The sequence below is a fragment of the Onychostruthus taczanowskii genome, unplaced genomic scaffold (assembly GCF_017590055.1).
Source record: "Onychostruthus taczanowskii isolate IOZ18803 unplaced genomic scaffold, ASM1759005v1 scaffold67, whole genome shotgun sequence".
NCBI lineage: Eukaryota > Metazoa > Chordata > Aves > Passeriformes > Passeridae > Onychostruthus > Onychostruthus taczanowskii.
The window spans coordinates 3,109,823-3,137,259 of NW_024504455.1; the positions used below are offsets into that span (position 1 = coordinate 3,109,823).

The following is a 27,437-nucleotide window of genomic DNA, read 5'->3' on the forward strand; positions in this document are numbered from 1 at the left end:
CAGCAGACAGTAATTGTTTACATTTCTCTCCTGAGGCTCCTCAGCTTCTCAGGAGAGGAAAAATCCCAGCAAGGATTTTCCATAATATCATGGCTACAGTGGGAGACCTGTATTTCCTGAAGTGACAGCTAGTGAGCAGATGACAGTGCCAAAAGGGACACGAGAGACCATGTGCAGGTGACTGGACCTAGCCTTGGATGTCTTTCCCATCCTGCCTTCCCACCAGCCATGCTTTTTAAATTCCCAGTGGTTCTGAGCCCCAGTCTGGGCTTGGCTGGCAGACAGATGTGCTGGGGTGCAGCTGGGGCTCGTGCACTTATTTTCTTTGGAAACCAGCTGGGTGGCACTGGGAGCATTTCGGCCTGTTGTGGGGGAAATGGCTGTTAGCATCCTCTCCTCTGCTGAGCCTCACTGCCCACCCTGCCTTGGCAAGCCTTCCTTATCTTTGTCCCTCATCCCCAGATGGGAAGGCAGGACTCAGTGCTCAGTGTTTGACACATCCCTGGTCCCTGTCATGCTTCTTGATCCATGGCCTTGGACTCAGCTGCTACTTTTTCATCAGCAGCTGTTCTTCCATCTCCCCTTCAATATATAAACCATATTTTTATGCAGCATGGGCTGATTTAGACATGAAACTTGCATGATTCCCAGCAGTCTGCGAATACATTTAGTCCATTTTTTTTTCCTCCTAAGTGCATTTATTTACTACTGATCAAAGAATTGATACTAAAATCTTTACAAGATAGTGTTGTGTCTCTATGGAGCAAACATAAGACGTTCACGTGCTCATCCAGGAGTCAGCCCCCACTCTCAGGGCAATACTTTTACAGATTCTTCTCATTAGTACCCAGTGATTTCTCCTTTACTAAAACTTACTAAGAGTAGAATTTATTCTTTTCTTTTGTCAAAAGGTTTGGTCACAAAAGATAACCATGAACATGGTAGAGACATAGGAATGCAGTCATAGAATCAACAAGAAAAAATGAGCCATGATCCTTCAGATGCCCATCCACAGTTATACTTTTTCCCATCAAAGAACACCTCACTTCAGATTATTTCCTTTCAGATTAATTTTTAAAATTTTTTTAACTTTGTTTTCCCCCAGAATGCTGTTAAAATGTGCATAATTGATTTTTTTCCAGTGACACTGTTAACCATGGGCTTATATTTCACCTGCAAACAAAGTGAGATGATGGGAAGAGAGTAATGGCCTAACTGAGACAGCTGCAATGCTTGTGAGCTCCAAAGCTTGAATCCAAAAGGCAAACAAGCAGGAGATTCCAAGGAGGAATTCCAGATTCTCTGAAATAAGTGCACATGCTGTGCACATGATGCATTCTCAGTTCAGGTTATTGAGCTTTTAGCAGTCTGTGGCTCAAAGACTTCTTTAAATCAGAGGCAGGTCTTTGTCTGTAATACCCTTCACAAATATTTCTCCTGTAAGTTTACCTAGTAGCTTTTGGAAAGGTTTGAATTTTTGGGGTCTGTGACATCCTGTAGCAATATATCTTTTTTTAAAAAAATTGTTTTGTTAATGTTTTTAATCTGCTGCTTGCCACTTATGTTTGATGTACTTTGGGTCTGTTTTCTCCATCTATTATCTGATCCATTATATTTAGGGTTTTATAGACCATTCTCACTTTTATTCTGTACCTTTGATCACCTATTCTGTCAGTTTTAATGTGTCCTTTTAGAATGAGGGATTAAGACTGTGATCAGTAAGTAATATGCAGGAATATCCTAGGTTTCATCAGTGCTGTGCTTCCTTCCTCCTTTTCCTGATTATTTTTACAGTTTCATTCCATTTTTCCCTTTACTCTGCTTTTGAGCAGGGGGTTGATACTGTTACAGAGCCAACTCTGTGCTGTAACTACAAGATCTGTCTTGTGACAGCTTAGTACAGTCGTGTTATTTGTTATGTAAAGTTAGGAGCATTATAATCTGTGTGCATCACTGTAACACTGAATTTTGTGACAATTTATCAGTCTGCAATTCAGTATCATGAGGTTCTTTGGCAAATTTTTGTGGTAAATCCTCATCATCTTTACTGCCATGAATACCTTTGGATTTCTAGTACAATTTTAGATGTTCCCTGTTCAGCCTGTATTACAGATTCTGTATACACTGTCAGCAGGACATGAGCATTGATCTCTGGAGGATGCCACTCTAAAAACTGACCTTTTCTTCCTGACTGTTTGTTTCCCATCTTTTGACCAGCTACTTATCCATGAATTGACTGAAACTTAAATAACCAGCAAACTCCTTCAGGATGAATGAGAAGTGACCACAAAAATGTGAGCAGAAAATGTAATCCATCAGTTACTAAGTTATTAATTCTCCTCTGCACTTCTTGATGCAGCTGGGATGAAAACTAAAGCAGTGATACTTGCAGAGTAGTTCAGCCTCATAATAATTCTGATCATCATCCTGGTGTGGCACTGCAACTCTCAGAAGAAAAGCCTAATTTTCCTGGTGTTTCCAACTTGTTTCTGGAATAAATTTTGAAGAAGCCCTAGGTAAATAAAATCTCATGTACCGCAGAGCAAGCTGTATGTTAATTCAGTATCTAGGGTCCTACATTCTCTCAAGAACAGCATCCCAAATAATAGAACTTGAAAATGTTTACTGGAGACAGTGCTACAGCCTATATAGTGTTAATTTTACATGAAGATCCATTTCAGTTTGTCCCCACCTTCCAAGTTCCCACATGCTTCTGAGTTTTTATTGGCCACTTCAAATTGTGCGTGGTATTGAAGGAATTATGGCAGGGTTCAGGGGCAGGGCAGAGGAATGAATTATCTGGGCATTATGGCAGTGCAGAGAGAGGCCACTTGATTCCTGAAACTTGGGAAGTGTTTGCTGTGCATGTCAGCTCGATACGAGTGTGGAAATCACTAGCCGTGAAATCGTTAATGATGGATAATAACATCCAGTGTTCAAGCAGTGCATGGCAACAGTTTATTTTTGATCCAATAATAAATACTTCATGAAGCCCTGGGCAAGGCAGGGGCATCATTTCAGAGAGGAACCTTCCTTGATGCTTTTAAGATAGTGCCTGAAATTTTGTTTTCCACTTAAATTACTTGAGTTTAGAGAAATATTTGTGTTTGGTAACTCAGTTCTGCTGGAAGAATGGACCACGTAGCAAATTCCTTTGTTGCAGAGTTGTGCAACGTAAGGCATCCTTCAAATAAGCATCTCAGAACAAAAAAAAAAAAATCATTTTCACCTTATCCATTGACTTTGGTAGGACTCCTTGTGTAAGCAAAGTGGATGGGCTGGATGTGCAGACTGAAGGACTCTGGAGGAGTAACTCTCAAGAAATTGGTTACGGCTGTAATGTGAGCTGTGCTGACACAGCTGGCAGATAGCTTGAAATTGATGCTCTTGAAAAGAGATAGATCTTTGCCAGAAATATTATTTTCAAGGAAAAATGACATTTTTTCCTGAGATTACTGTCAAATAATGCTGTAGTTTCTAAAGTGGATTTGGTAGAAATGCATGCTCCCGATATTTAATTTCAGAAGAGGAAGGGGTTTCTCTGTGATCAAGAGCCAAGCACACAATACAGTAAAATCCATTCTTAATCCTAAAGAAACGTGAAGTCCCACTCTCTAAAACAGTATGAGACTCCTTGGCCCCTCCACTCTCATCATTATGTTTCAAAAGACCAGTCTCAAAGAGGTTTTACAAAATATTTATGTTTCTTTGTACACTTGACTGGTTCTCTCCAGGGCTCTGAGGACATCACCAGTCCTTACTAGCCTGCCTGGCCTGGAATTCATTTTAAAACCAAAAAATATTTTAAAACTAATATTTCTGGGGAAGAAAAATCAGTCTATTTTCAATTCTACCTTGTAGATAAAAGCATCCTGTCTGGCAAGAAAAGATGTATAATCCAGTTAGTTCCACAGACAAGAGGCAATGGTATCAACCACTTGTATTTGGGAGTTCTTTGTCACTGTATAGAGTTCCTTCAATTGCCCTGTCAAGAAAATAAGAAGGCAGGATAGATGTAAATGGTCAAAAATAATCTCTGCCATTTCACTTACGTGGATTTTGAGAGTCAGCACTGTGCATTTTTCTCAGCCTTTGAGCAGGCAAGGAGCTGCTGAAGGGCTTTGTTTCAAAGGAAATGAATGCTGCTGCCACTCCTAATGAGAATCTCCACTGGATTAGAGAGTGTTTCTGATTTCATAATTCTTTGAATTTTAGCAAAGTCATTTAATATTTTAATTCTTTGATTTTTGAGCTAAAAGGTGACAGGGTAGGATGCATCTGCCTTGCTGGAGGTTTGCATATGTGTGCAGCACTATTCAGTTCATCCATCTCATGGCCTTCAGGAAGACAAAATGACAGGATGGTGTGGAGTATTTTGGAGAAGCACCCTCATTCACCTCTGCTGTGAATGTGAAGTATTTCTGATGATCTCTGGACAGGCATTCTATCTTGTCTGCTGTAATTCTGCCAGTATCTTCAGTGCTGATTCCTTCCATCCATCAAGAGCTTTCCCTCTTTTGGAAGACACAAATAGATGTGCAGTGTAGGGGTTAACAGCCACTAAAATTAACATACTCTCAAAACCATAAATAACTTGTTCTGAAAATTTGAATAGCTAACTTAGGCAGGAAATCAAGTTCCACATATTTAACTTCAGCATTGTTAATCAGGACTTTTGAAAGAAAATTAATATTTTCCCAGAGATTAAAAGCAAATTCAGTCTTTTTGAAAATCAGGGGGGTTTATTCATTTCAGTTCTGAGTGAAATGAGACTGGTAGAACTAACTGGAATTGGAATAATGAGTGCAAATTCTGAAATGTTTTTGCAGAGCAGTTTTGTTATCTTGCCATGTAGTTTCTCTGGTATTTCAATAGACACTTTTCAATAGGCACAACAGAACACTGTGGATAGTACTGAATAGTTCTAAATTATGATTTGAGGATGTTAAATTCTGACTACTTGTAGCATTTCACATGAAAAATTTGAGCATCAAATAAAAGCATCACTCTAGTGAAGTGGCAGAAGGTTTTTGTACAGAATGATGAATTATGTCCAATATTTAGAACTAGTCTCTTCCATTACTTGTGTCTCTCTTCACGCTGAAGTTCTTTTTTTCCCCTGTTTCTGTCACTGAGGTAAAGACAGGTACTCTGCTTGTGTCTTGGACAGTGACTGCACGATTCAGTGACACCACACATGCAGGAGCAGTAACTGAGAGATGCACAGGAATTCCTGTGCCAGATCAGACTGATGGTGCCCACACTTCAGCACCTTTTCTCCCAGTTTCACACAGTTCTGGGTACCTGTACATCTGCATCTGATGGGTTTGCACCTCAGCATTTAGGAGACCTGCAGCCGGCGCTGTGACAGTCCCTCTGAAGTGTCTGTCATTCCAGGAGAACACAGAAGGGGCTTTTCCACAGGAACAGGCATTTCTCACGCCTCTGGGGCGCCGTCAGCCTGGTGCACTCACTGGGTTTGCTGCTGGCTGCTCACACACAGCTTGCCTTCAGTTTTGTACCTCAGGCTCTCAGTTACCACTCCTCACTTTAATCAGCTACCAGGGCGTGCCAGAAGTTCTGGGCATCACAAAGGTTTCCTCCTTTGTTTCTTCACATCACACATTTTGAGCTTGCTGATGCATCCCCACCTTTTTTTTGGTGGAATCATGGGCTGCAGCTGCCAGCAACATTGTTCTGCTGGAGTTTGGAAATATAGTTAGATTTTTAATTAAAGGAACTGTTAATGCCTCCTGGTTTAAAGAGATGTCTAGCATGTGGAATAGGAAAAAAAAAAAATCAAACTGGAGAAAGCAAAAACGCAGCTGTGGCCACACAAGACATCATAAGCACTTTTTGGTGGTGTGAGCTCAGAGATGGCACCTGGTGAAGACTGTCACTCTCTCATGCATGGCCTGAGGTAAAGAGTGAGGTGTTCTGCACCACGGAGCTCCAGTCCTGCCTTTACACGTGTGCAAACTGTGCTGTTGCCAGTTCTGCAGGGAAAGCTGGTGTGTGTGTAGGTGTGGCGGGGGGGTAAATTTCATTTCAAGGGCTCATCTCTGAACAGTTCTACAAGCTAAGCAATGTGAACCTAATATTATAATTCCAAGGGGACTCTTGTGCTGTGTGGTAAAATTGCTTATTAAGTTACAATCACAAAAAAAAATCAGGAGATAGGCACTGTTCAGCTGGCAGCATACAGGGAAAAAAGGCTGAATTCTAATTATTTGAACAGTGGAGTTAGTGCTATTTCACTGTGTGAAAACAAAATTAGGTTATCACTGATATCATTATTAATGTATGAGATGAAGCAGAAAAACAATTTGTTTCCTAACACCCATTCTGCCCCTCCTCCCACCCCTCCACAAAAAACAACAAAAAAAAAAAGATAAAATAACCTAAAAGCAAAAAGGGCTTTCTAACACAGGCAGCTCTGAGCAATCTCATTGCTATAGCAGCAAAATGTAGATGATTTATAAATTATCTTAATTTGAAGGTAAGGCGTTGTGCAAACAGTAAATATTACATTTATTATTTCCCCAGTTAGGTTAAAATATGAAAAGGCATATCCAATATCAGTAACACTGTTTATTACTCTAATCAGAAACAGGAAATATATTTTCAGCCACTCTAAACTTTAGGTGTTCTTTCATTATGCATGAGCAGCTATTACTACTGCTCAGTCATACATGTTCCTTAAGGTACTCATATTGCAATCTCTACCTTTTGAATGCCTTTCAAATAAATAAAACAATTTTTTTGCATAAAAAGTTATACTGCAACCATAGTTAAGTATTGAAATTCGCATTTTCATTAATATAACACATTAATACATGAGATGAACCATTGTAAAAATTTTAGAGATTTTTAGAACCAGCATAAAAGTGTTTTATTTTACATTACAACTCTGAACACATCTTATGCCCTTGAATGTGAACTGCCTTGAATTTTGTTAAGATTCTGTTCTTCATTCTCATTTTCACACTCAATGAGCCGCTACTGTTTCAGTCCAGAAGGGATCAGTCAGTGAAGCTGTGTCATAAAGGTAGTTATAGAGTCTGATAAGATTCTTTAAAACGCATTTTTATTTTGCCAGGAGTCACAAATCTAGCTGCAAACACTGCTCAAGATGTGCCCTCTCTTTTGAGTATAATTTGAGAATACAAAATCAGATATAAGAAAAGGATATAGTGTAAAAATAGTTTTCCTGTTATGTTATCCATACTATGTTAATATATATGTTAAAAGTAAAATCTATAAATATCCAAATGCCTCTGATTCATGTGTATAGTTTTGCCTTTACCTACAACTAGATATTTAATTATTAACATAATAATTCCGTTAAAATTAAAAAATAATAAATTATTAATAAAACTCTCCAAAACAGGAATCTTTCTGAGGATGGAATTACATAAGTTTGATGATAAAATTTTTATAAGAACTAAACCAGATCCAGTAGAAAGGACAATGCCCATAATTCTGAGGTGTGAAAAGATATTTTTGAAGTATCTTTTACAGTTAGACCCTAAAACTCTCTTGTTTCTCAGATGCATCCTTTTGGTTTGTCTAAGGTGCATATTTGTGGCATTGAGTAGCTGATTTTTCCATTGTCTCAGGGAGCCTGGCCTTGCATATTCCATGAAAAGACCACTGAAACCAGACTGGGAGATCAAACACCAAGTGCTCTTACCCAATTTCTTTAGAGGGTACAAATAAATCTTTCCTGGAGAAGAGACAAGAAATCAGCCTGGCCTTTCCTTGGAGAACTTCCTGTTACAACTGTCTTTTGTCCCCCTGTTTCTTCACTCACACTCCCAAAAAGCATTTTTAATTGCTTCTCAAGTGGAACAGCTGTACCAGGAGGGGACCAAGAGCATCACACACTGCAGGGCTGGTGAGGGCAGGTGGCAGCAGGTGAGGCACAAAGTCTTTTGCATCTCTGATGCGCCAGATGAGTGATCTGACCACCAGGATAATGGATAAATAAAAGGCAGATAGTGAAGGTAGTTAGGCAAAAATACAAAAAATACCTTATTAGTGCTTAGATCAGTGAGTGATTTACCACACGTGAGGAAGCAAAGGCTTTGAAAAAGCAGCTGCAAAAGATGTAAAAATGTTCAAAGGACATCTTGGCCACTGTCATACAACATAAATGTTAACCATGCATTTTCCACCAGCAAGGAGAGCTTGGCTGAGTGGCACATTCCCTCAGACACAGAGCCTGGATTTGGAACAATTTATTGGTAGAACAAACAGCTTCTCAACCAGCCAAAGTCAGGCCTCAACAAGTCTCTGATAATTTTTCATACATTCAAAGCAAATTAGCAGAGATTTACATACTTGTTTTTAACTGTGGCCTCTCTTCATTGCCAAATGGATGTTCTACTTCATTTCCTCTTTTGTTTCAGTCAGAAATACAATTATAACACTGAGCAGAATCTATTACTGCTTGTTGAAAGCAGCTACTGCTGAGTGAGCTCAGCTCTACTGACTGCCTCCTTCTACCATCTAGTGGCACTTTCACCATACTGCTTTTTTCTCTCCAAAGGATTCAGTGAGAATGATAAGTGTACACTCTTGAAAAGAAAAAAGTACACTTTTGAATGTACCTAGAGAGGAAATACTTTTTTTTTTCTTTTTTTTTTTTCCTGAGATGGAAAAGTAGTTTTCACAGAAACTATTTATGAGAAAATAGAAGAGATTCAGTGGTGTAAAGTACTGATGTCAGAAAAAAATTCTGCATTCTGTGGTCTTGTAACCAGTAAGTTAGATTTGTTGATTGATTTCTTTCTCTTTTTTTTTGGTGGGAGAGCTTGGATTTTAAGTTGTAAGCTGCAGAATGACACTGTCAAATATCCTAAAGAAATGCCTATTTAGAAGCACACTTGGTTTGTTTTCTACCTGGCTATTTAAAGCACACAACAAAAAGTAAAATATATCATCAACTGTAGTGCTTTGAAGGCATATAGAACACGTATAGTTTCTTTCCTGATTACACAATTTTATTAAGAGCTTTCAGTGCTCCATTTTGCAATAGATGTTTCTGTCTCATTTAGGGAAAAAGCTTAAATGTCAATGAACTAGGAATTTAAGGCTTGGGATATTTTTCACCAAAAAGCATGTTCTGATTATTTATATGACTGAACAAACATTAATCATCTCAAATGCTTTCTGCTCTTTGAACTGGGTTGTTTTCACAGAGTGCAGGTACTGGTGAATTAGACTACATATGAAATCAATTTTTTTTTCAAATTCCATAAAAAAGGCATATTTCTTCCTTTCCACTTACAGCAAATTGACACGGCAAACTGACAGCAGTCAGAGCGTAGAATATGAGAATCCAGGATTTTTTTTCCCTTTTCTTTTAAAACCTGTGTTATTCTGTATCCTAATCACCTTGACAAGTTTTCAACCTGTTTGCAGGGTGGGAAGATCCCCATCAGGTGGACTGCTCCCGAAGCCATCGCCTACCGCAAGTTCTCCTCAGCCAGCGATGCCTGGAGCTATGGAATTGTCATGTGGGAGGTGATGTCCTACGGAGAGAGACCCTACTGGGAGATGTCCAACCAGGATGTGAGTGCTTCCCAGGATTCATCTGCATTTTTTCAAATGTGCTTTACAAGTTATTGGCACTCCCTGCCCTGCTTTGCTGTCTCGTTCTCTTTCTAGGCTGGAATCTCAATTTAAAAAAAAAAAAAAAAACAAAACAAATTTTCTTCTAGTATAATTGAAAGCTTGTTCTAGAAAGAGAAACATGGGAAAGTGGAAATTGTAGGGTTTTCTTTTCTACCACAATTTAAATTTTCACAAATTCTCTTGTTTGATGGATCCCTGTGACAGCTCAAACTGGTACACTCAGTCTTCACATCAGCCATCAAGTTCTGTGTCAAAATGTGGAATATCAGCCAAGCCACCTTAACCTCTCTCATATATGTGCCTAGAATATTCCTGCATTGATTCTGAAGAATTGACAAGACTTTCCCAGATGGCTGTTTTTACATTGTTGCTAAGTTATTCAGCTGTTCAAGTCTGGTTGATTGTTGAGGCTGATCGGTCATTTGGGGATAAGGATCTGAGATTTAAATTTTAAAAAATAATTTCGCTGTTTCAGGAAGAAAAGGAAAGAAAAAACCAAACCTGTCAGAAACCAAAAAAAAAAAAAATTACTATCACAAACCTCTCCATTTAGAGTATATCAAATACTCAGCTACAGCATGAAGATAGCAATGTTTAAATACTCTTACATCCAAAATAAAAATGTCTGTAAATACAAAATGATGCTGCAGGCCCTAATGATGCCAGTTGCTGGGGGCTTTCCCTGCAGTACAGCAGTTCCCAGCACAAAGGACTCCTTTTCTCCTACCCAGAGGATTTCAGTGCCAGAATGTGAGCAGTGAGCATCTGTGACCTTCTACATATGTTTAGTGACTTCAAGTGTCATTGGGAAATTTCGAGTTATTAGACATAATGCAAAGTTTATTTTACTGGATATTGGAAATACAGTAAACTGCCCTGAATTCTCATGGGCTTGTTTTGCAGAAATAATAGGACTTTCAAAGGTCAGTGGTACTGTACAGATGGCAGAGAAAGCAGCAGAGAGGGATGTGCATTAAACAGATTCAAAAAAGGATGCAAACAACAGTTAATAAGGGCTTGCATGGGTATAGTCAGAGGCTCTGCTACATCAGAATGTCTGCTGACATTACCATTAAGACACTTACTGAGTTTTGATCATAATTAAGCCCTTCTCTAGATAGCAATTAAAATATTTCTTGAATTGAGTGGATTTTGGTAGATCACCATAAGTTTTCCAAGTATAAACTCTGCAAAGCCGGGTTTGGTTTGGGTTTTTTTTTCTCATTCCATCTTACCAATTGCTTTTCTAATTCTACAGCTTTGGGATATGAACTCACTTTTTTAGACCATGGCTAAGTAAGTGGTGAACACAGCTGATGAGAGAAGTTTTAAACTGGTAGGTGCCACCTAAATTAACCCAGTCTGGTGTTCAGAGACTACAGCTGCTCACAGGTATCCAGAATGACTCAACACCTCTGCAAATCCAGCATCCTCTGTTTATATTCCCCAGCAAGGATTTGGAAGCTGAACTTAAGGAAACCGAGTTACAAAATGCTTCTCATAAAATTAATACTGTACATATAATAAATTTAAGCCTCTGCATAATGCAGAGGCTTAAAAATGTTGCTAAGCTTGAGAATTGCTTTTGTGTAAGTAAATAACCATTTTATTATTGTGGTAAGTCACTTCCAAACTGTGTTGGTGCTGATTAATGCACTTCTTAGATGTGTGGCAGGCACCAGAGGTGTCCATTAATTAGGGCTGCTGCACAGTCTGTCGTGTCTTATTGCTTAATTAATAAACATTAGCCAAGATATTGAACTTTCCAAGGAAACTAGTGTACTGATGAACAGATTGTGCTAAGAGTCTGGCTTGCTAATGTTCATGTGAGGCAAGGAAGATTTATATTCCATGCATTTGGTTTGTAGAACAGCTGTGAGTGAAGTCTACTGGGACACCTGTTAGAGGCCACCGTGTAAATTAATGCATGTTGCAGAGCTGCAGTACTCAAAAAGAAGGAAAAAAAATGAAAAGAATATTTAATGGGTTGTAATTGGTATTCAAGGAAACTATTGTAGCAAACAGAATAAAACTCCTTACGCTCCTGAAAGTTTCTTGCAATACTGAAAAAAAAAACAACTTATCCTAATATAGCTCTTTCAGCTCACAGATATCAAAACCCTTGGCAGGTGCCTGGGATTGGCTCTGTACCATGAGGCAGCAGCAGCTGCCTCTCCCTCCTGGTAGATTTTTCAGATGTCAGGAGGACACAGGGACAATGTCCCTCTGGACTCTCTTCTGTCTCAGTCTCATTAAAAAAGCTGTCAGTTAACTTTTGAAAGCAAGAATCTCTGTTACTATTAATAATGAAACCATCAGGAAGATTACAGCTTCATTTTCAGATGGCATTTTTGCCAGTTGCCAATTATTTTGAAATTGCACATGTATCAATTTTGTGTAGAAGTCCATAAAATACTGCTCAGACAATCTTAACCAATATTAACTCTGTTAATATTCAAACTTCACAGCTGTGTCTAACATCAAGCAAGCTGTTGCTGTACCCTTCCTGTAGATGCAGATTTCATGACTATTGTGGTGCTTTGTCAGCCTTAAACTGACAAGGGAAAAAGGCATTTGAGAGGAGTTAACATGCAAAATCTTTAAATGTTTTATAATATACAACTTTACATTACTAAGAAAAACTTAATACTTCTTCCCTTTTAGGTACATGGATATCTGATTTCTCTGAACAGAGAGAGATGGGTGCTATGTACATGGCAGAGTAAGAGCTAAAACAAATATATAAATAAATGAGGAACCAAAATGCTCTAATTCTTCCTTTGAGACTTGATTCCCATTGCAGTATTAGACACTTATCACATCTTTACTCTTGCTCCTTAGAATCTAAAAATAATACTTGCCTCACAAGGGATACTAATGAGGCAATATTTCCAGTTTATTTTTTAAATGTGCTGGTATTAATGAGAAATTATAATTATCGCAGTACCAGCTGGCATTTCTCTTCATACTGAAATGTTCCTTTTGAACAAGAGAGGGAAAAAAATGCACTGTGATTTCATTTTCAGAGATATGTTAAAATAAAGTGTGGCAGAGAAAATATATCTGGAAAATGATGGTTGCTTTTGGGTTTTTCCTGAATAAATTACTTCAGCAAAACCTCATCAGCCCTCTATTGTTGTGTTGAGCAAATGCTATATGTCTCTGAAAAGTAGAGCAGCTTTCCTGTTGTCTTAAAAACAAAATACATTTCATAAATTGCACATTTGCAACAGGCACAGTTAAATGTAAAAAATTTCAGTATCTGCATTTCTGGGCTGCTAAGGATGGCCAGTACCAACTAATCTCTGCCCCTCTCTGTCAGGAGTGTTTTATGAACCCACTTCTGACAAACTGCTTGAGATACACTAACAATAAATGGAAAAACAAATATGAATACAATTCCATGCACGTGGTTGAGTTTTGCCCATCCTGAGTCCATGGGGGCATTTTTATCACTGGGAGGAAAGGTTCTGAAGGAAATATTTCCCTGGCAATGGGAAGGTGGTATTTTTTTCCTGTAACAGCAGCATGTACATTACAGGACCAGGTCACCTGTTTATAAAACAGACAAGCAGCTGTGAGCAGCTACAAAAGGCTCGTTCCATTTCCTGCCATGCCATCGAGGGCAGCTCAGGTCCTAACGTGGCATCCTTACTCTTATTTTATTTACATAATGCTTGCAGCATAAGCATTAGGCATTGCTGAGCAGAGCCAGCATTAATTCAGAATTCACATGGAGAACGGGGATATATTCCAGGATAATAAGATTGAATATATTGAAGCCAGAGCTGGTGCTGTAAAACATTGATTTGCTGTAAACAGTTTAATGTAGCCCCTTCCAGCTGCATTAATGTGTCTGCAGCATGTATGTACATCTGTGTGAAAATGATGAATGTCTCCTTGCAGCACAGTGGCTATCAGTGCAGCAGGTACGTTCCTCCTAAGTGCACTGTGTGCTTATAAATACTGTGTGCAATCATTTGGACGTCAGCAAACATTTAGCATTGGCTGGATTTTTACGTGGGAGGGTTATGCATGTGTGGTAAGGCTGGTCTTTTTCCTAGCTTCGTTTTTGATCAGCCACTGACTAGTTTTGCATTCCTTTTTGCAGAAAAAATAATCCTTACTGTAATTTGTAACATCATCCCCACTGCTACCACCTTGCAGAGCCTCCTGACCTTCCCTTGTGTTTTTAAACCTTACATAGGATGAGTCCATGTAAGCTGTTATGAATCCATGAAGTTTTTAAGGGAACTGACCTAGTTTTGCTAACTCCTGTCAAGCCAGGCTGCTACTCTTTTTTTCAATCAATGTTTTTTGCTACCTTTGTTACTAGAAATAAGCTTTCCTTCGACTTGGATCAACATGTGATTTACATGATTTTCACACATGTGATTTACCTGCAGCAGCAGACCTGTTTCTCTCTGAATCTTTACCAAACACATTTTCTGTGTCTGCTGAATCTGAAGGTTCATTCACTTTAGGGTAATACAGTAATTTTATTAACTTTTGTTTAGTCACAAACATCTCAGACATCCAGGTTTCTGAGGGAGACTGTGCAAAATAACATTGCTGTAACTTGGTGTGGGGGACATTGCCAGAAGTAATCATACTCTGAGGATCAGCAGAAATATGTGAATACCAAGTAAATTATCAGGTGCCACAATGTGTATTTGTGGTGCTTGACTGTATTGGGGTGTTGCTGCACACAAACACTGTGTCAAAATGCAAATATTAGAGCATGGTGGGATGCAGTGGCCACACCAAGTAAGTTTGTGGCCCCCTGAAGTGAAAAATGATGGTGGTATTGCTGAATTCTTTATTCCCCTCTTGTTTTCTTAGCTGTTTGAAGAGGATGACCAGTGACCCAAAAAAAGTTCCTACTGTGTTTCATATGCCTACAAAATATTTCCTGTCTCCTCTGGTCACGCCCCTGCCAGTCTTGATTCCCTGAGTGAAGCCCCAGCAATGCATAAAGTGAGGGTGGCTGTGCCATGGATAATTTATCATCCCTGGTTTCTAATTGTCAGTGTCACACTGTCCTTTCAGCACTTCATGCCTGGTAACCATACAGACTGTATTTCTGTAGGTTATACTGTCCATTGAAGAGGGCTACAGGCTTCCAGCTCCCATGGGCTGCCCAGCTTCTCTTCACCAGCTCATGCTTCACTGCTGGCAGAAGGAGAGGAACCACCGTCCCAAATTCAGTGACATTGTCAGCTTCCTGGACAAGCTGATCCGCAACCCCAGCACCCTTCACACCCTAGTGGAGGATGTACTTGTGTAAGACTCTTTTTGGTACATTTTGTTTTGTCATAACGCATAGTGGCTATCATTTTGTGGTTTAGGGTATTAAGTATGGGTGGAAGAACCACAAAGTTCTGAGTTCATGAAGTTACGCAGGTTCAAATAATTTTAAGCCCCTCTTAAGGTTTGCTTTATTGTTAATACACTATTGTATAAGAAAGTTGTTTGGTTTTTTTTTTTTTCCTCAAGCCATGCAGATTATATTAGGCTTTTTTAGTATTATTTTTATCTGAATTCTGTTTGTGCACTATCTATCCTTAATCTTTGTGAATCTCTTTGTTCTTTTGTGTGTGTGTGTGTGTGTGTGTTTTTTCAATGTGCTTGTTTTCTCTTTGTAATTTTTTTTTCCATTCAGCAGCCTGTCTCTCCATCTGACAGTGCTCAAGCAATTTGTGAACTGCCTTGGAATAATATCCTGCAGAAAGTAGTGTGTCTTGGCTTGCTAAATCTTTATTTGTCTGCAGCAGAATGACAGCAGTGACCAAATAACAGACTATGATGTTACCATCCCACAACAAATTCTTGATAGTGTTGCCCGGGTTGTGGGTATTTTTCATTAATAATATTTCAGAAATGAATGCAGCCACAGGATAAGCAAGGCTGAGGTGGAAGAATTTGTCAGTATTTGTAGGCTTATTGATCCAAGCTGTCCCTGCATATATCAGCTGAAATCAGCCAAGGTCCAGGTGGCCTCACTCTTCAGTCACTAAGAATCACTTTAAGATAAAGATGCTTTCATGGAGACCCCGTGGGCTTTTAAGGGGTTCTCAGCCCTGAGTGGGGCTTGCTGAGAACCTTTAAATGCTTTTGACAAGGGCTGAGCAACAATGCAAAACTGGGGCTGGTACCTTGCTGTGGGAAAGGCTGAATGGAGAAGTTGGTAGGAAAACCTGGAGTGAGGGTTACAGCCATTTCATCAACACAGACTAGGAAGACTTGTGGGATTAAATATCCATGCCCTAGAGTTAGTGTCCTCTATGTATGTATGCAGATAGATAGATAGATAGATAGATAGATAACTTCTGTTTGTGCCTGGATCACTTTCTTTAGCATCAGAGTGATGTATTTTTATCTCTTTTTATTTAAATCATAACTTAGGGTCTAAAAAATTTATGCTTTATTGAACTATGACTGACATCAACTGCTTGTGAAAGTTTTTTTCCATTCATTTGAGAATGTTGGAGGCAGTTGTTGGGTAACTTTCTATAGAATCATAGAGTAATTCAGATGGGAAGGGACCGTGGTAGGTCTTTAATTACAGTTTGTACTTAATAGTGTTCTCCTGTCCTTCAGCTTCTCCCTCTATCATTTTGATAATATGAATGAAAATCACTGTACTTACTCTTATCTGAGTATGTGTGGGTGAAACTTGGTTCATTAAGATATGAGGCTGTGTTGCTTTTCTTACATTACACATGAAGTCATGTTCCATCAGTAAATGTTGGCTGGCTTTTGCTGTCTAAATTTTCATTTACAATAAATTGTGTCTTTCTCCAAAAGACTATCATAAAGCTTTTACAAACAGCAGTGTGCATTTTCTGCATTTTGTTCATACAATTTCTCTACACAAAATGCATAAAGCCAGTGGAAGTTGTGAGCCCTCCCAAATGTGGCACACAACAGAAAACTGGAAATCAATGCCCCAAAACTGCAATTTGTTTTTTGGGTTTTTTCCATCTTTCTGTTTCAGTTGTGATAATATTAGGGGAAAGAACTCAAAAAGAAATGTGACTAAATTAGCTCCTTCCATTTTATTTGCTAGTCTGTGTAATTCTATGTAAAATCAAAGATATGACATTTTTTTCTTTTTGCTTCTTTTAGGGTGAGCTTTAGCTTTTGAGTACTGTAATCAAAGTATTCCTGTAGCATAATGGTATCACAATGAGGAGCCATCTGGGGTGGGGTGGTTGTAGGTAAATGTAAAAATCATCTCATGGTGGTTTAATTTTTTTAATTGCATCTTATGCTGCATTTTCATTGTCCTCTACATTGACTACTGTAACAAAAAATTATTATAATCCTGAACATGTCGATCTCCAAGGAAACATTCTGGAGAACAAAAAGAAGTTCAGTGAGAGAGGCCTTTTCCTCTGTGTGTTACTGAGCTGCAGTTCTTTAATAAAATGTATTGTTTAAGTAGTGCAGCTTGGCAGACTGAAGTGATTTATGTGTTTTAGACAAGGGGTTAAAGACATCCTCAGTTAAGGTCTGACCTTTACAGCTCAGACTCCTTTCTCATTCCTTCTGCCTTTTAGTAGAAGCTATGTCTACCAGGGTAAATTGGGTGTCATATTTTGTATTGCTTGGTAACCTTTGCTTTCTTTTTTTTTCTCTTTTTTTTTTTTTTTTTTTTTTTTTTTTTTTTTTTTTTTTTTCTGTTTTGTTTGTTTTTGGGTTTTTTGGGGTTTTTTTGTGGTTTTTTTTTGTTTGTTTGGTTGGTTGTTTTGTTGTTTGGTTTTTTTTTTTTTTTTGTTTACAGAATGCCAGATTCACCTGGTGAAGTTCCAGAATATCCTTTGTTTGTTTCAGTCAGTGACTGGCTGGATTCCATAAAAATGGGTCAGTATAAAAATAACTTCATGGCAGCAGGTTTCACAACTTTGGACATGGTTTCAAGAATGAATATTGAGTAAGTATATAATCTATTATCCCTACAGTGACTAATTAATCTGAATTTGGATGCTGCAGATACACAAATATTGTGGAGTATGGAACAGTGCTTTCATTTCCTTTCCTTCCTCAGCTCACAAAACTGAGCTAATACAGTTAATTAGCAAAAACCACAAGAAATTTATGATGGAGAGACCCAGAATTGATAGATCCACTCTGTGACCACACCAAAAACAACCAAAGGCCAGGGATGAGCGTGTTTCTTGGGGAATCAGTTTTGATCTAGACCACTGAAATCAAAAATAGTGGCAAAAATATTTTCTTGCTTTACTATGAATATCATCAAGACTTTATCAGTCCTAATAATGAAGTTCCAACCATCTCTGACACCACCCTGTGGGTTTTTAATGCAAACCCTGCACTCAATACAGAAGTGTTTGGGCCAAATATGGATTCATATGGTAGCCTGATGATGGGATCTGTTTTGCTTTCTATTCCCTTCCCATGAATTCCCAATCTTTTATTGGATGCTGGGACTGCCTGTATTAATGGTAGTTGTCAGTTAAGATTGAAGAATTTTACATGTAAAGTTGGACTGATTTTCTCCCACGTGCATCATTTCATATTCACCTACAATGAATTCCATCTACCACATTATGGCATAGTCACAGTCTTGTGAGATCCTTCCCAAACTCTGCACGGCTGCCCCTTTCCCTTCCTACCCTGAACAATTCAGCCTCACCAGCTGAGTGGTTCACCTCTTGCTCACCTATTTTCCCAGACCATTTACTGATTTGTTGAACAATAATGTTCAACATTCTCCCAGCAGAGGTCCCTGCAGATTTGTATCAATAACTGCATTGTAAAACCTGACCATTTACTGCTAAGCTCCTGTATTTAAACAGTTATTTAATCATGCAAAGACCACACTATGCTACATATTATGTTATACCCTATATTACACAGAAGTTGCTCCTCATTTTCATTATAAAGCTTTTGTGAGGAATCTTCTGTAAAGCTTTTGGAAATCCAAGTGAGGTGTATCAAATGGATCATCTCCATCCACTGGAAACAAGTAATTTAATAAAACAGAACTTTTAGTTGCAAAAGCCATGGTGACTCAAGCAGCTCATTTATCCAAGCAGTAATTTTGTACTTTCCTGTAATTTCTCTTATGCTCTGTAATGATCACAGACTCATGGGTCTGTGGTTCCCAGATCTTCCCTGGAAACATTTTGTCTGGCACCATGCTCCATTCTTCAGGCATCAAAAAATTTTTAACATGTGGAGCACAGCTGGTAACTCCCTCTCTCACAGCCCTGATAGTAAGTCCATTATTTCATCTTCACTTTCTTTTGGAACTTTTGCCTAAATATTATCTTCTCTGGACATGGGTTGTTGCTTGTCTTTCAGTTTTTCCTATAACCTCTCCTGCAGTCACTTCAGAGATACTCTGGCAAGTCCCCCAGAAAGGATCTGCATGGGAGTAATTTCAATTTCTTCCACAGTGAATGTCAACTCAAATGGTTAAGCCTTCCAACAATGGCCACTCCTTCAGTGCTCTTTTATGCCCAAATCGTCGTTAGACTCTACACATTTTATGGCAGGTTTCTTGTACCCAGTGAGTTTGCAAAAAGATTTATTACAAAAGTTTCAGGGTTTTTTATTTTATTGTTGGGCTTTTTTTTCTGTTTGCTCCTCAAGTTCCTTTTTAGTCTGCCTTACTGTGTGTTTACAGCTAATCTAAGGTTATTATCCTTTCTACTTTCTTTAGATACCATTCAACTTTTTGAAGAATTCCCTCTTTCTTCAAATAATTTGTGTTACATAAGTCCTGCTGGCTTCTTTTTGTGCTTTATCAGGCCTTCCTTGATAATTGCTAAGCATTGGTCTTGCATTTCTAAGACCACTCTCCACTGTGAAGCTTTATTCTTTACACTGACTCCTTTTAGCTTCTCAATATTTTGCTGACCTCAAGTGTTGTCTGTCATGCCCCATGAGAATGTTAAGCCTAAGCACATAATAGTTGCAAGCTCTGCAGTGGTTCCTCAGCTGGAGGATACCAATCTGGAGATCAGATGCAGATACCTGGAACTGCACATCTGAAACTCATGAAGGCCATGCCTTATCCCATGAGCTCCTTTACTGGTTGTATCATCATATAGTTTTTGAGCATAAATAGGCAATATCTGTGTATGTCCCAGTGTGGGATTTGCATAATTGACAAATCTGGCATATCTGAAGTTTCCTGTCCTCAGCGCCTCTGTGATCTTTCTTAGATCTTGCAGCTGGGGATGTTTATAGAAAAACTAAGTTGGTGGATTGTGCTGAACTCTGGTGGCTGTTGACTTCATGCCTGCCAAAGAGTCAAGCCCTGTGGGTGACAAAAGTTACCCACTCTGGGGTGCAGGGCTAGATGAGATGAAGGGGAACTGGGAGGGAAATCAGGGTCAGTCTGGACGATTCACTGCTAATTTAATCTTTAGACCATCTCTCACTACCTCACTGCCATTCCCCAAATCATCAGAAGCACCACCTCTGTTATTTCTGCCTCAGAACTGTGATACTGTGTGTGTAAGCCCCAATCCTTTTCAAGTATGAGCAGGAAACAATTGCTACAATCACATTACTAAAAATGGGCTATTAGAACTCACCTCTCTGAACAAACCTCTCTGAGATTTGGAGAGATTAATTGACCATTAGTATCACTAATAAGCCCCACTATCACTAATTTAGAGCACTAAGCCCCTGTGCTCTAAATACATCTTTTTATTATATTCTGTTTCTGAAATTACTTTTTTTTTCCAAAAATTGAAATTGACAGATGCAGAAAAATTGAACATTTGCAGCTTTCTTATATGCCGTGGCCAGGAAGGTAAACTGTCCTGGAGAAGAAGTCATCATATATTTATATTCTTTTGTGCACCAGGGGCTTTATTATATTTGCATCCAAGATGAAACTTTTTATCTTGCAGTGACATTAGAAGAATTGGAGTTGCACTCATTGGACACCAGAGACGAATAGTCAGCAGTTTACAGACTTTGCGGTTGCACATGATGCACATACAGGAGAAAGGATTTCATGTATGAAAGTAATAGAAGCAACTGTGTTTTGTGCCTCAGCATTTCTAAAATGGAAAAATATTCTCATTCTTCCCTCCTGCTCTTCCCAACTTCAAGAACTGCAGTCTCCAGTTCAGACTATACAAGTACTTCTATGTTAATGCTTCCAAACTGGAATTTTTAATCACACTGCACAGCTCCTCCACCAGTTCTCTGCCGATAAAATCCTGGCCTACTGCAAGACTCTTGCTACACATTGATGAATAACTCAGCATGGATGTGTAACTTTGTATAACAGTATTTGGGAAACTTTCATGGACTTACTTGAAAGTAGTAATCTATTTGGCCTGGTGTGGCTTCTTTATCGATGTATTTAGAATTTGCTGGTAGATCAAAAAGTATTTGACTTCTTTCATGTTCTGTGACCATGTAACTTCCAACACCAAATGTGCAATCAAAAAGAAGTTTAACATAAATATTTATTTTCTCTCTTAATTAAATCCAAAAGTATGTGTCCTATCATTACATTACTTTCTAATAGTTTGAATGCTGGTAAGCTGGTGCCTCAAAACATTAGTATTGTTTGCAGAAATGACTGATGATTTTATGTAGTGAGTTTTCATTGTGTGAATAATTGGAAGCATAGTGAGAGTAATCTGTTTGAAATCTTAAGGAAGGTTCTTGATTTTCAATTACTTTAGCACTTGACACTTTTTATGCTTTAAATTTTAGATGAGGTTGGAAAATTTGTTTATCCTTGGGATTCCTCATCACCCTACAACCCTTTTTTTTTTTTCATGTAATACTCAGCATTTGCTTCTACTACTGGAAAACTTGTTGTAATGTTCCCATGACCACATGTAAAACACGGTTGTCAGCTCTGTCAGCTCACACAGATTTCAGAAGAGCCTTCTGTTTCAAACATGCAGGTCTCTGCTGTTGGACAGGCAATCATCTCCAGCAGCAGCAGCAGAGCTCAGAGGGCCAGCCACGGGTGGGGTGATGGGGTCATTCCCGTGGGAACAGGCCAGCCATATCCTCTTCCAGCCAAGGACAGCAGTACAGCCGCACTGCTGCTGGAAGTTACAGGCTGCAGGATGCAGTGACCTTGCACAAAGGCAGAAAAGGAGATGCAGGACAGCAGTGTGGTAACATGTTGCCTTGAGCCTACTTCTAACTGCTTTTAGAAGTTAAAAAGCAAACTCTGCTGAAATGGAGCTCTGGTCATTCCAGGCCAGATCTTCATTTAGTACAGATCTCTAAAGGACGTCCGAGGTATTACCTTTAGAACCCTTCAATAGCCATATTTACATGCAAGAAAACGTCAGCAAAGGCCTAACATAATATTTGTACCTCTCTAAGACTTCCAGCTTCCATGTTTTGTTCAGACAACTGACACAGACTGTGCTGGGCTACATTTCCAAACTTTTGCATGGGATATGCACTCCTGGGAGCAGGGCAGGAGCACATGGCCGTGCTGTGGGAACCCCACGCAGATCTACAATGCATGTCACATGTAACCCTGTGCAGATGCTTCTCTTCATTCCTGTGTCCTTTGGAGGGTAGTTTTGAGTTCGTGGCATTCCAATGTACTCAAGCATTGCAGCTCTTCTGTTAAAATGTGCATTTGGGTAATTAGTATAATCTATGTGTATATCAAAAGGAACTACTACTTTGTGTAATCATAATGTTATTTACTGCTTCATTTACAGCTTGTAAATCACAAGGTATTTCCTAAGTCTTGGAAAAGGCTGCCATTGTAGATCAGTGACAAAGAATGAAAATCAGAAAGCAGCTCAGAAAAGATTATGCTTCCGACCAGATCACAGAGTAAAACACACGAGGCCTGATTCCCTGTTGTCAATTTATAGTGGAATAATTGCATTAATTTAGGTGGGGTAGCAGTAATGCACTAAGTAAATTTTTCTTTCTTTCTTTCATTAAAAAAAAAGGGCAGCTGTAACTGAGGAAGGAGTTTTCTGAAGATCAGGAGTCACTGGTGTTCTACAATGCCAATTTGATGAGCTTGTTTAAAGAAGGGCAGCTTCAATCCTATTGTAGCTCCAAAGGTAATTTTGTCAGCAGGAGTATTCCCATTGAAGTCATCAGTCCAGCACAAGGATGTGAGTTTTGCAGGATCACAACCCTTCAGTGGGGAAAAAACCATTTCTTCTTTTCTGTGACTGTCACTTGAAAAATTCCGCCTGAATTCCACATCTGAATCATTTTTTTGGTAGAGGTGCTCTTACAGAAAAAAAACCATACTTACCTGAAACCTTTTGAAAAATACTGACACACTACAGAGTAATTTAAAAGTGGATTTTGCTTCATCATTTTATCATCCATTTTGCCTTTCATTGCTTCCATGGCCAACACCAGGACATCTGTGGAATGAGCCTTTCTCACAATTAAATCCATTACTGAGGAGGTATGAGTCTGTTATTTGTTAATGAAGCTTCAAAATCATTCATAGCTGACCCAAACCATTATGTGCACTTTTAGATTGTCTTTTGCCAACTTTTTTCATTCCTGGTAGTGAGGATGCAGAATTGACATAGTTACATGCACACAACCTGGATATATTTAATGAAAATTAATTTCTAAATTTATCACACTACTGAAAATATTTTTCAATAGAAAAAAAAGTATAACAAAAGGAACACATTTATTAATCAGATATATTTTTTATATAAACAAGAGTTTGGGTAACCAGGAAGGAAAGAACAAGGGATTCTTTGAGTGAGCACATTTGTTAATAACATTATAAATCCAGGATTTTGTGGCTTTACACAGTTTTTTTTTTCTGTTGTTGTTGCTGTTGTGGTGCAGTATGACACTTCTTAATAGTTATCTTGATGAAATTTACATTTTCCCCATTTTTGGAAATGTTTTATTTGCTCTTGTGCTGATTTCTAGTCTATTCTTGCTTTAGTTTAGGGATTTTTTTCATATTTTTTTATTTAAAAACAAAACAAAAAACAACCCTAACTGGTGTTATTTTTCAAATGTGAGCTTAATTCTGTACAGGCCACAAATGTATATGTGAAATTAGAGTAACTTTCTTTGTTTGAAAAGAAATTCTTTCTTCAAGAGAAAATTAGTTTTTATTGTCCTGCATACTGCAGTGTGCAGCTGGAGTTTAAATTTGATAAATTAAAGCAAATTTAATAGGCTGGTTTTGAGAATCTGGCCCACATTACAGAGTGCTTTATGACTAAAAGTACCCATTGAAAGTTCACAAAATAAAGTGTCCGACATGCAAGCAACAAAAAAAAAAAAAAAAAGATGTTATAATGTGGATGTGTATAAAGAAATAATTCTTACCTGTTTCTCTGCATTCAGTGATAGCTCATCCATTCAGATATCTGTGCTTGGTCAGATGAATTTCATGCCTTAATTGTATCCAGTCGTTTTGCTGAACCTGTGAAACAGAGAGGGCTCTTGTTCGTGATGTTCATGGTGTTAAAACTGAACAAGGCACAGCAGAAGGTTTAGTGGCATTTACTCATGAGGTGTTTGCACATTGGAATTACTGAGTAACAACGGGAAGCCATGAGGCAAAAGGAAGAGAATTGAACTACGTCATTTAAATTTTTCTCAAACAAAATTTACCCTTTTTGATGCCTGTGAACTTAAATCCAGTCTCTATCCAATGAAAGCTTAGAAACATGCCATGCTTCAGGACATCAGACAGCATAAAGCAGTCCTTTACTTGCAAATAGTGCACTCAACAATAAAACAAATTAGTTAGTAAATTAGTCAAATAAATTTTGTGTCCAATATTCTATTAGGTATTACTTGGATTATTCTGACACAGACCTCATAGACTGCAGTACTTTGATTTTTACATCACTTAAGACTGACAATCCATTTGCCATTTTCAATATGAGCCTAACAGAGGGCTTCATTAATTTCTTTTTCAATGCAGATTCCTACAGGATTCATAAGTAACAAACAGACCCCCTTTATCCAGAATCAGCTGAGATTTACCATCAGGAATAGCTGGGACTGTGGAGGTGCCTAGTGAGACTGCATTACCCACACAATTTCCATGTCAGAATGACCCCATGGGACCACATCAGCCACCAAGGTAAAGCAGCACAGAACATTCTTGACCTTGTATTGAAGAGCAGTTCCTCATTTCCAGCTGGCCCTGTTGTGAACTGCAGCAGTTATTGAACTGTTTTACCTCAGCTGATGGAATGGTGCTGTGGGACACATTCTGGCAGCTCAGAATTCTTTTCCAAACACAGGGCACCTGTAACTACCCCGCCACGGGCTCACTCTGTCTTGGAATATTCCTTCAGAGAGTGAAAAGCAGGACTTGCCTCTAATCCAGTCCAACATTTTTTCAGTTAAAATCGTAATAAAAAATCTGTCTTCCATTGCATCTTCCAGGAAAAGTACTAAAAATAGAGACACTTGTGGCATTTGCACATGCTTGAAGATCTCTGTATTCCATTAAACAGTTTTCTTCCAGAATACCCTTGTTCACCAACTGTAATGAATCTTTCCTGAATAAATGACAAAGATAATTTCTTTTTTATAATAGTCCTATAATTATTTTTTGAGAACGAGGGAAAGATGTGTTGGGCTGGGCTAATTCTTAGTAGGACAACAATCTTGAAATCTCCTGGGGAGACAAATGAATCAGCTCTGAAAAGGAAAAAAAAGCTCCCTAAAACCTACAATAAGGTAAAAAGGGAAGAACTGTCCATACTGTGCCAAGGAGCTCTAACAAAAACCCCAGAGCTGCACAATACAGTGCCAAGTACTTACAGCTGGCAAAATTTTCCACCATCACATCCTATATTTAGTAGTGCACACTGCCCATCCATGAGTGTTGTATATAATTCCTCAGATCATGGACCAGGATATGGTGAACATGTTGTGGTTATAAAATATTTGTCTATATGTACATAAATAATTGTAAATAGAATGTATATCATAATACCAGATTTTTCAAACCTACAGAATTAATTGCCTATTACTAACAACACTAATGGGGTTTATTTGCTTTTAAAAATTTCTGTGGCATGCACTGTGCATGTAGAGTTCTTCCCAAAATTCCTTCGTTTGTTAGCTGGAAATGGACAGCCTCTCTTTTCCTCCACTGGTAGAAAAAACATTTTCAAAGTGGCTCAGAGAAAGCTGCCTGCTCACCCTTCTGCTGCCACCTCACCCAACCCCTTCCTGCTGATTCTCTTCCACTCAGCTAATTACTGCAGAAATTAGTGATCCCAAAGGGGAAGCAAGGTGTCCAACAGAACTAGCAAGATGGAGTCCATGCTATAAAGAGTTTTCAGTTCCTCTGCTGAAATCACTAAAGATGTTTACAGAGTATATAAATTATTTTCTTTTAAATGACCATTTATGGACACCTAGAAGGTTAAAATGAGGGAAATTTTCAAGGGCATATGAGTAGGGATATGCCAACATATAGCATAAAAAGATATGCTGGCTTTTAGAAGGGAAAAACAACAATGGTTGATGAAAAACCTAAGGTTAAAAATGGATTAAAGAATATTTCATATTTTATATGTGAAATAAGGTTAACACCAGTTCAGTGGAATCTATTTGTGTGTATATTTCTTTAAATATCCTGCATGAGTATATCTTACTTTCCTTTCCTGTAAGAGATTTCCCAAGTACCTATCTCTTCCAGAAAGGTTTAGCATATTATCTGATATTTTCATACCTGAATAATTAAACTGGAATAAAAAATGCAAGTTCTGACAGTGAAGATATGGGGAGAACAATAGAATTAAATTAAAAAGATCAGTCTCAAAAGTAATTTAAAGTTTTCACATCTGTTCTACTTTGTTCCTGTCTAAAATTTTTACCTGTATCTATCTGAGAACTTTGACTAGTTCTGCACACATTTCAGTGCCACCTCAGAAACTCCTGAATCTGTAAACAGTTCTGAGTTTGTGCAGCTTAATTCATATAAAAAGGCTGATTTGACATGGGACTTTATACAAGACTAGAGTTAGGTACAATGAAAAATCAAAATCCCTGTAAAATATCTGTAAGACACCACAAGATAAGATGTTTTGCCTTATTATACTAACACCTCTTCATTTCTGACAATTCAGTGAAGAACTGGTCAGCAGCAGCATGTATGTAAAGTGGCAGGTAAGCCAAAACCCTGAGACTGAAAACCCACAAATCAACGAGAAATCCAGGTCCCTGCATTCTGAACCATAGGATGTCAAGGGACTCCGGAGAAAGTAACCTTGAATCTAGAATCTGGAAAATCAGGTTTGGGAGAAATTTGCTTTGGAACCCAAATATTCCTTTCTGCTTGTGGATGATGGAAAAGTGCCCAATGAAACAGTCTAGGGACTATTTTCATAGTACCATCACCACATAATGTTCTGAGTGATAAGAAAGAAAAAAAAATCTATTTTCTGACCTTTCAGGTTCTAGCCCAGGACAAAAAAACCCAGGTACAGTTGCCATAATTGATATTGGAAAGTCCAGCAGACAGAATTCTGAATGACTAAATGTTCTTATAGCTACATACTGACTTTCTTGAGAGGAACCTAAATAAATAATAAAATATAGAAATCTCCAGTTAATATTGGTTTAGAAACCGAGTTTTTAGTTTTCTCTCATTCAGACTGGTTTTTAACTGAAAATTATTAATAGGAAAAATGAAAAGCATAATAGGATTATTATTTTTTCCTGTAAGAAGCTGGGTGCTCTGAGCTGTATAACTTACTATCACAGTCCCTTTGTGTAAAATAGGATTAGCTGAAAAAGACAAAGTGCAGCCAGTGTTCCAAATCTGTAGATTATTTGCCACTAATTATCAA

The 27,437-nt window shown here is 38.3% G+C and overlaps 1 protein-coding gene across 1 annotated transcript in view; it reads left to right on the forward strand.

Moving 5' to 3' along the window:
* Nucleotides 1-25,508, forward strand: part of EPHA6 (EPH receptor A6) — a 372,058-nt gene extending 346,550 nt beyond the window's left edge. Inside the window, exons 15-18 of the mRNA XM_041420929.1 lie at nt 9,427-9,576; nt 14,729-14,922; nt 17,426-17,575; nt 20,532-25,508. Of these exons, the coding sequence (XP_041276863.1) occupies nt 9,427-9,576; nt 14,729-14,922; nt 17,426-17,575; nt 20,532-20,646 (609 nt within the window). The 3' untranslated portion in view covers nt 20,647-25,508. The remainder of the gene's footprint in view (nt 1-9,426; nt 9,577-14,728; nt 14,923-17,425; nt 17,576-20,531) is intronic.
* The last annotated feature ends 1,929 nt before the right edge of the window (nt 25,509-27,437 follow it).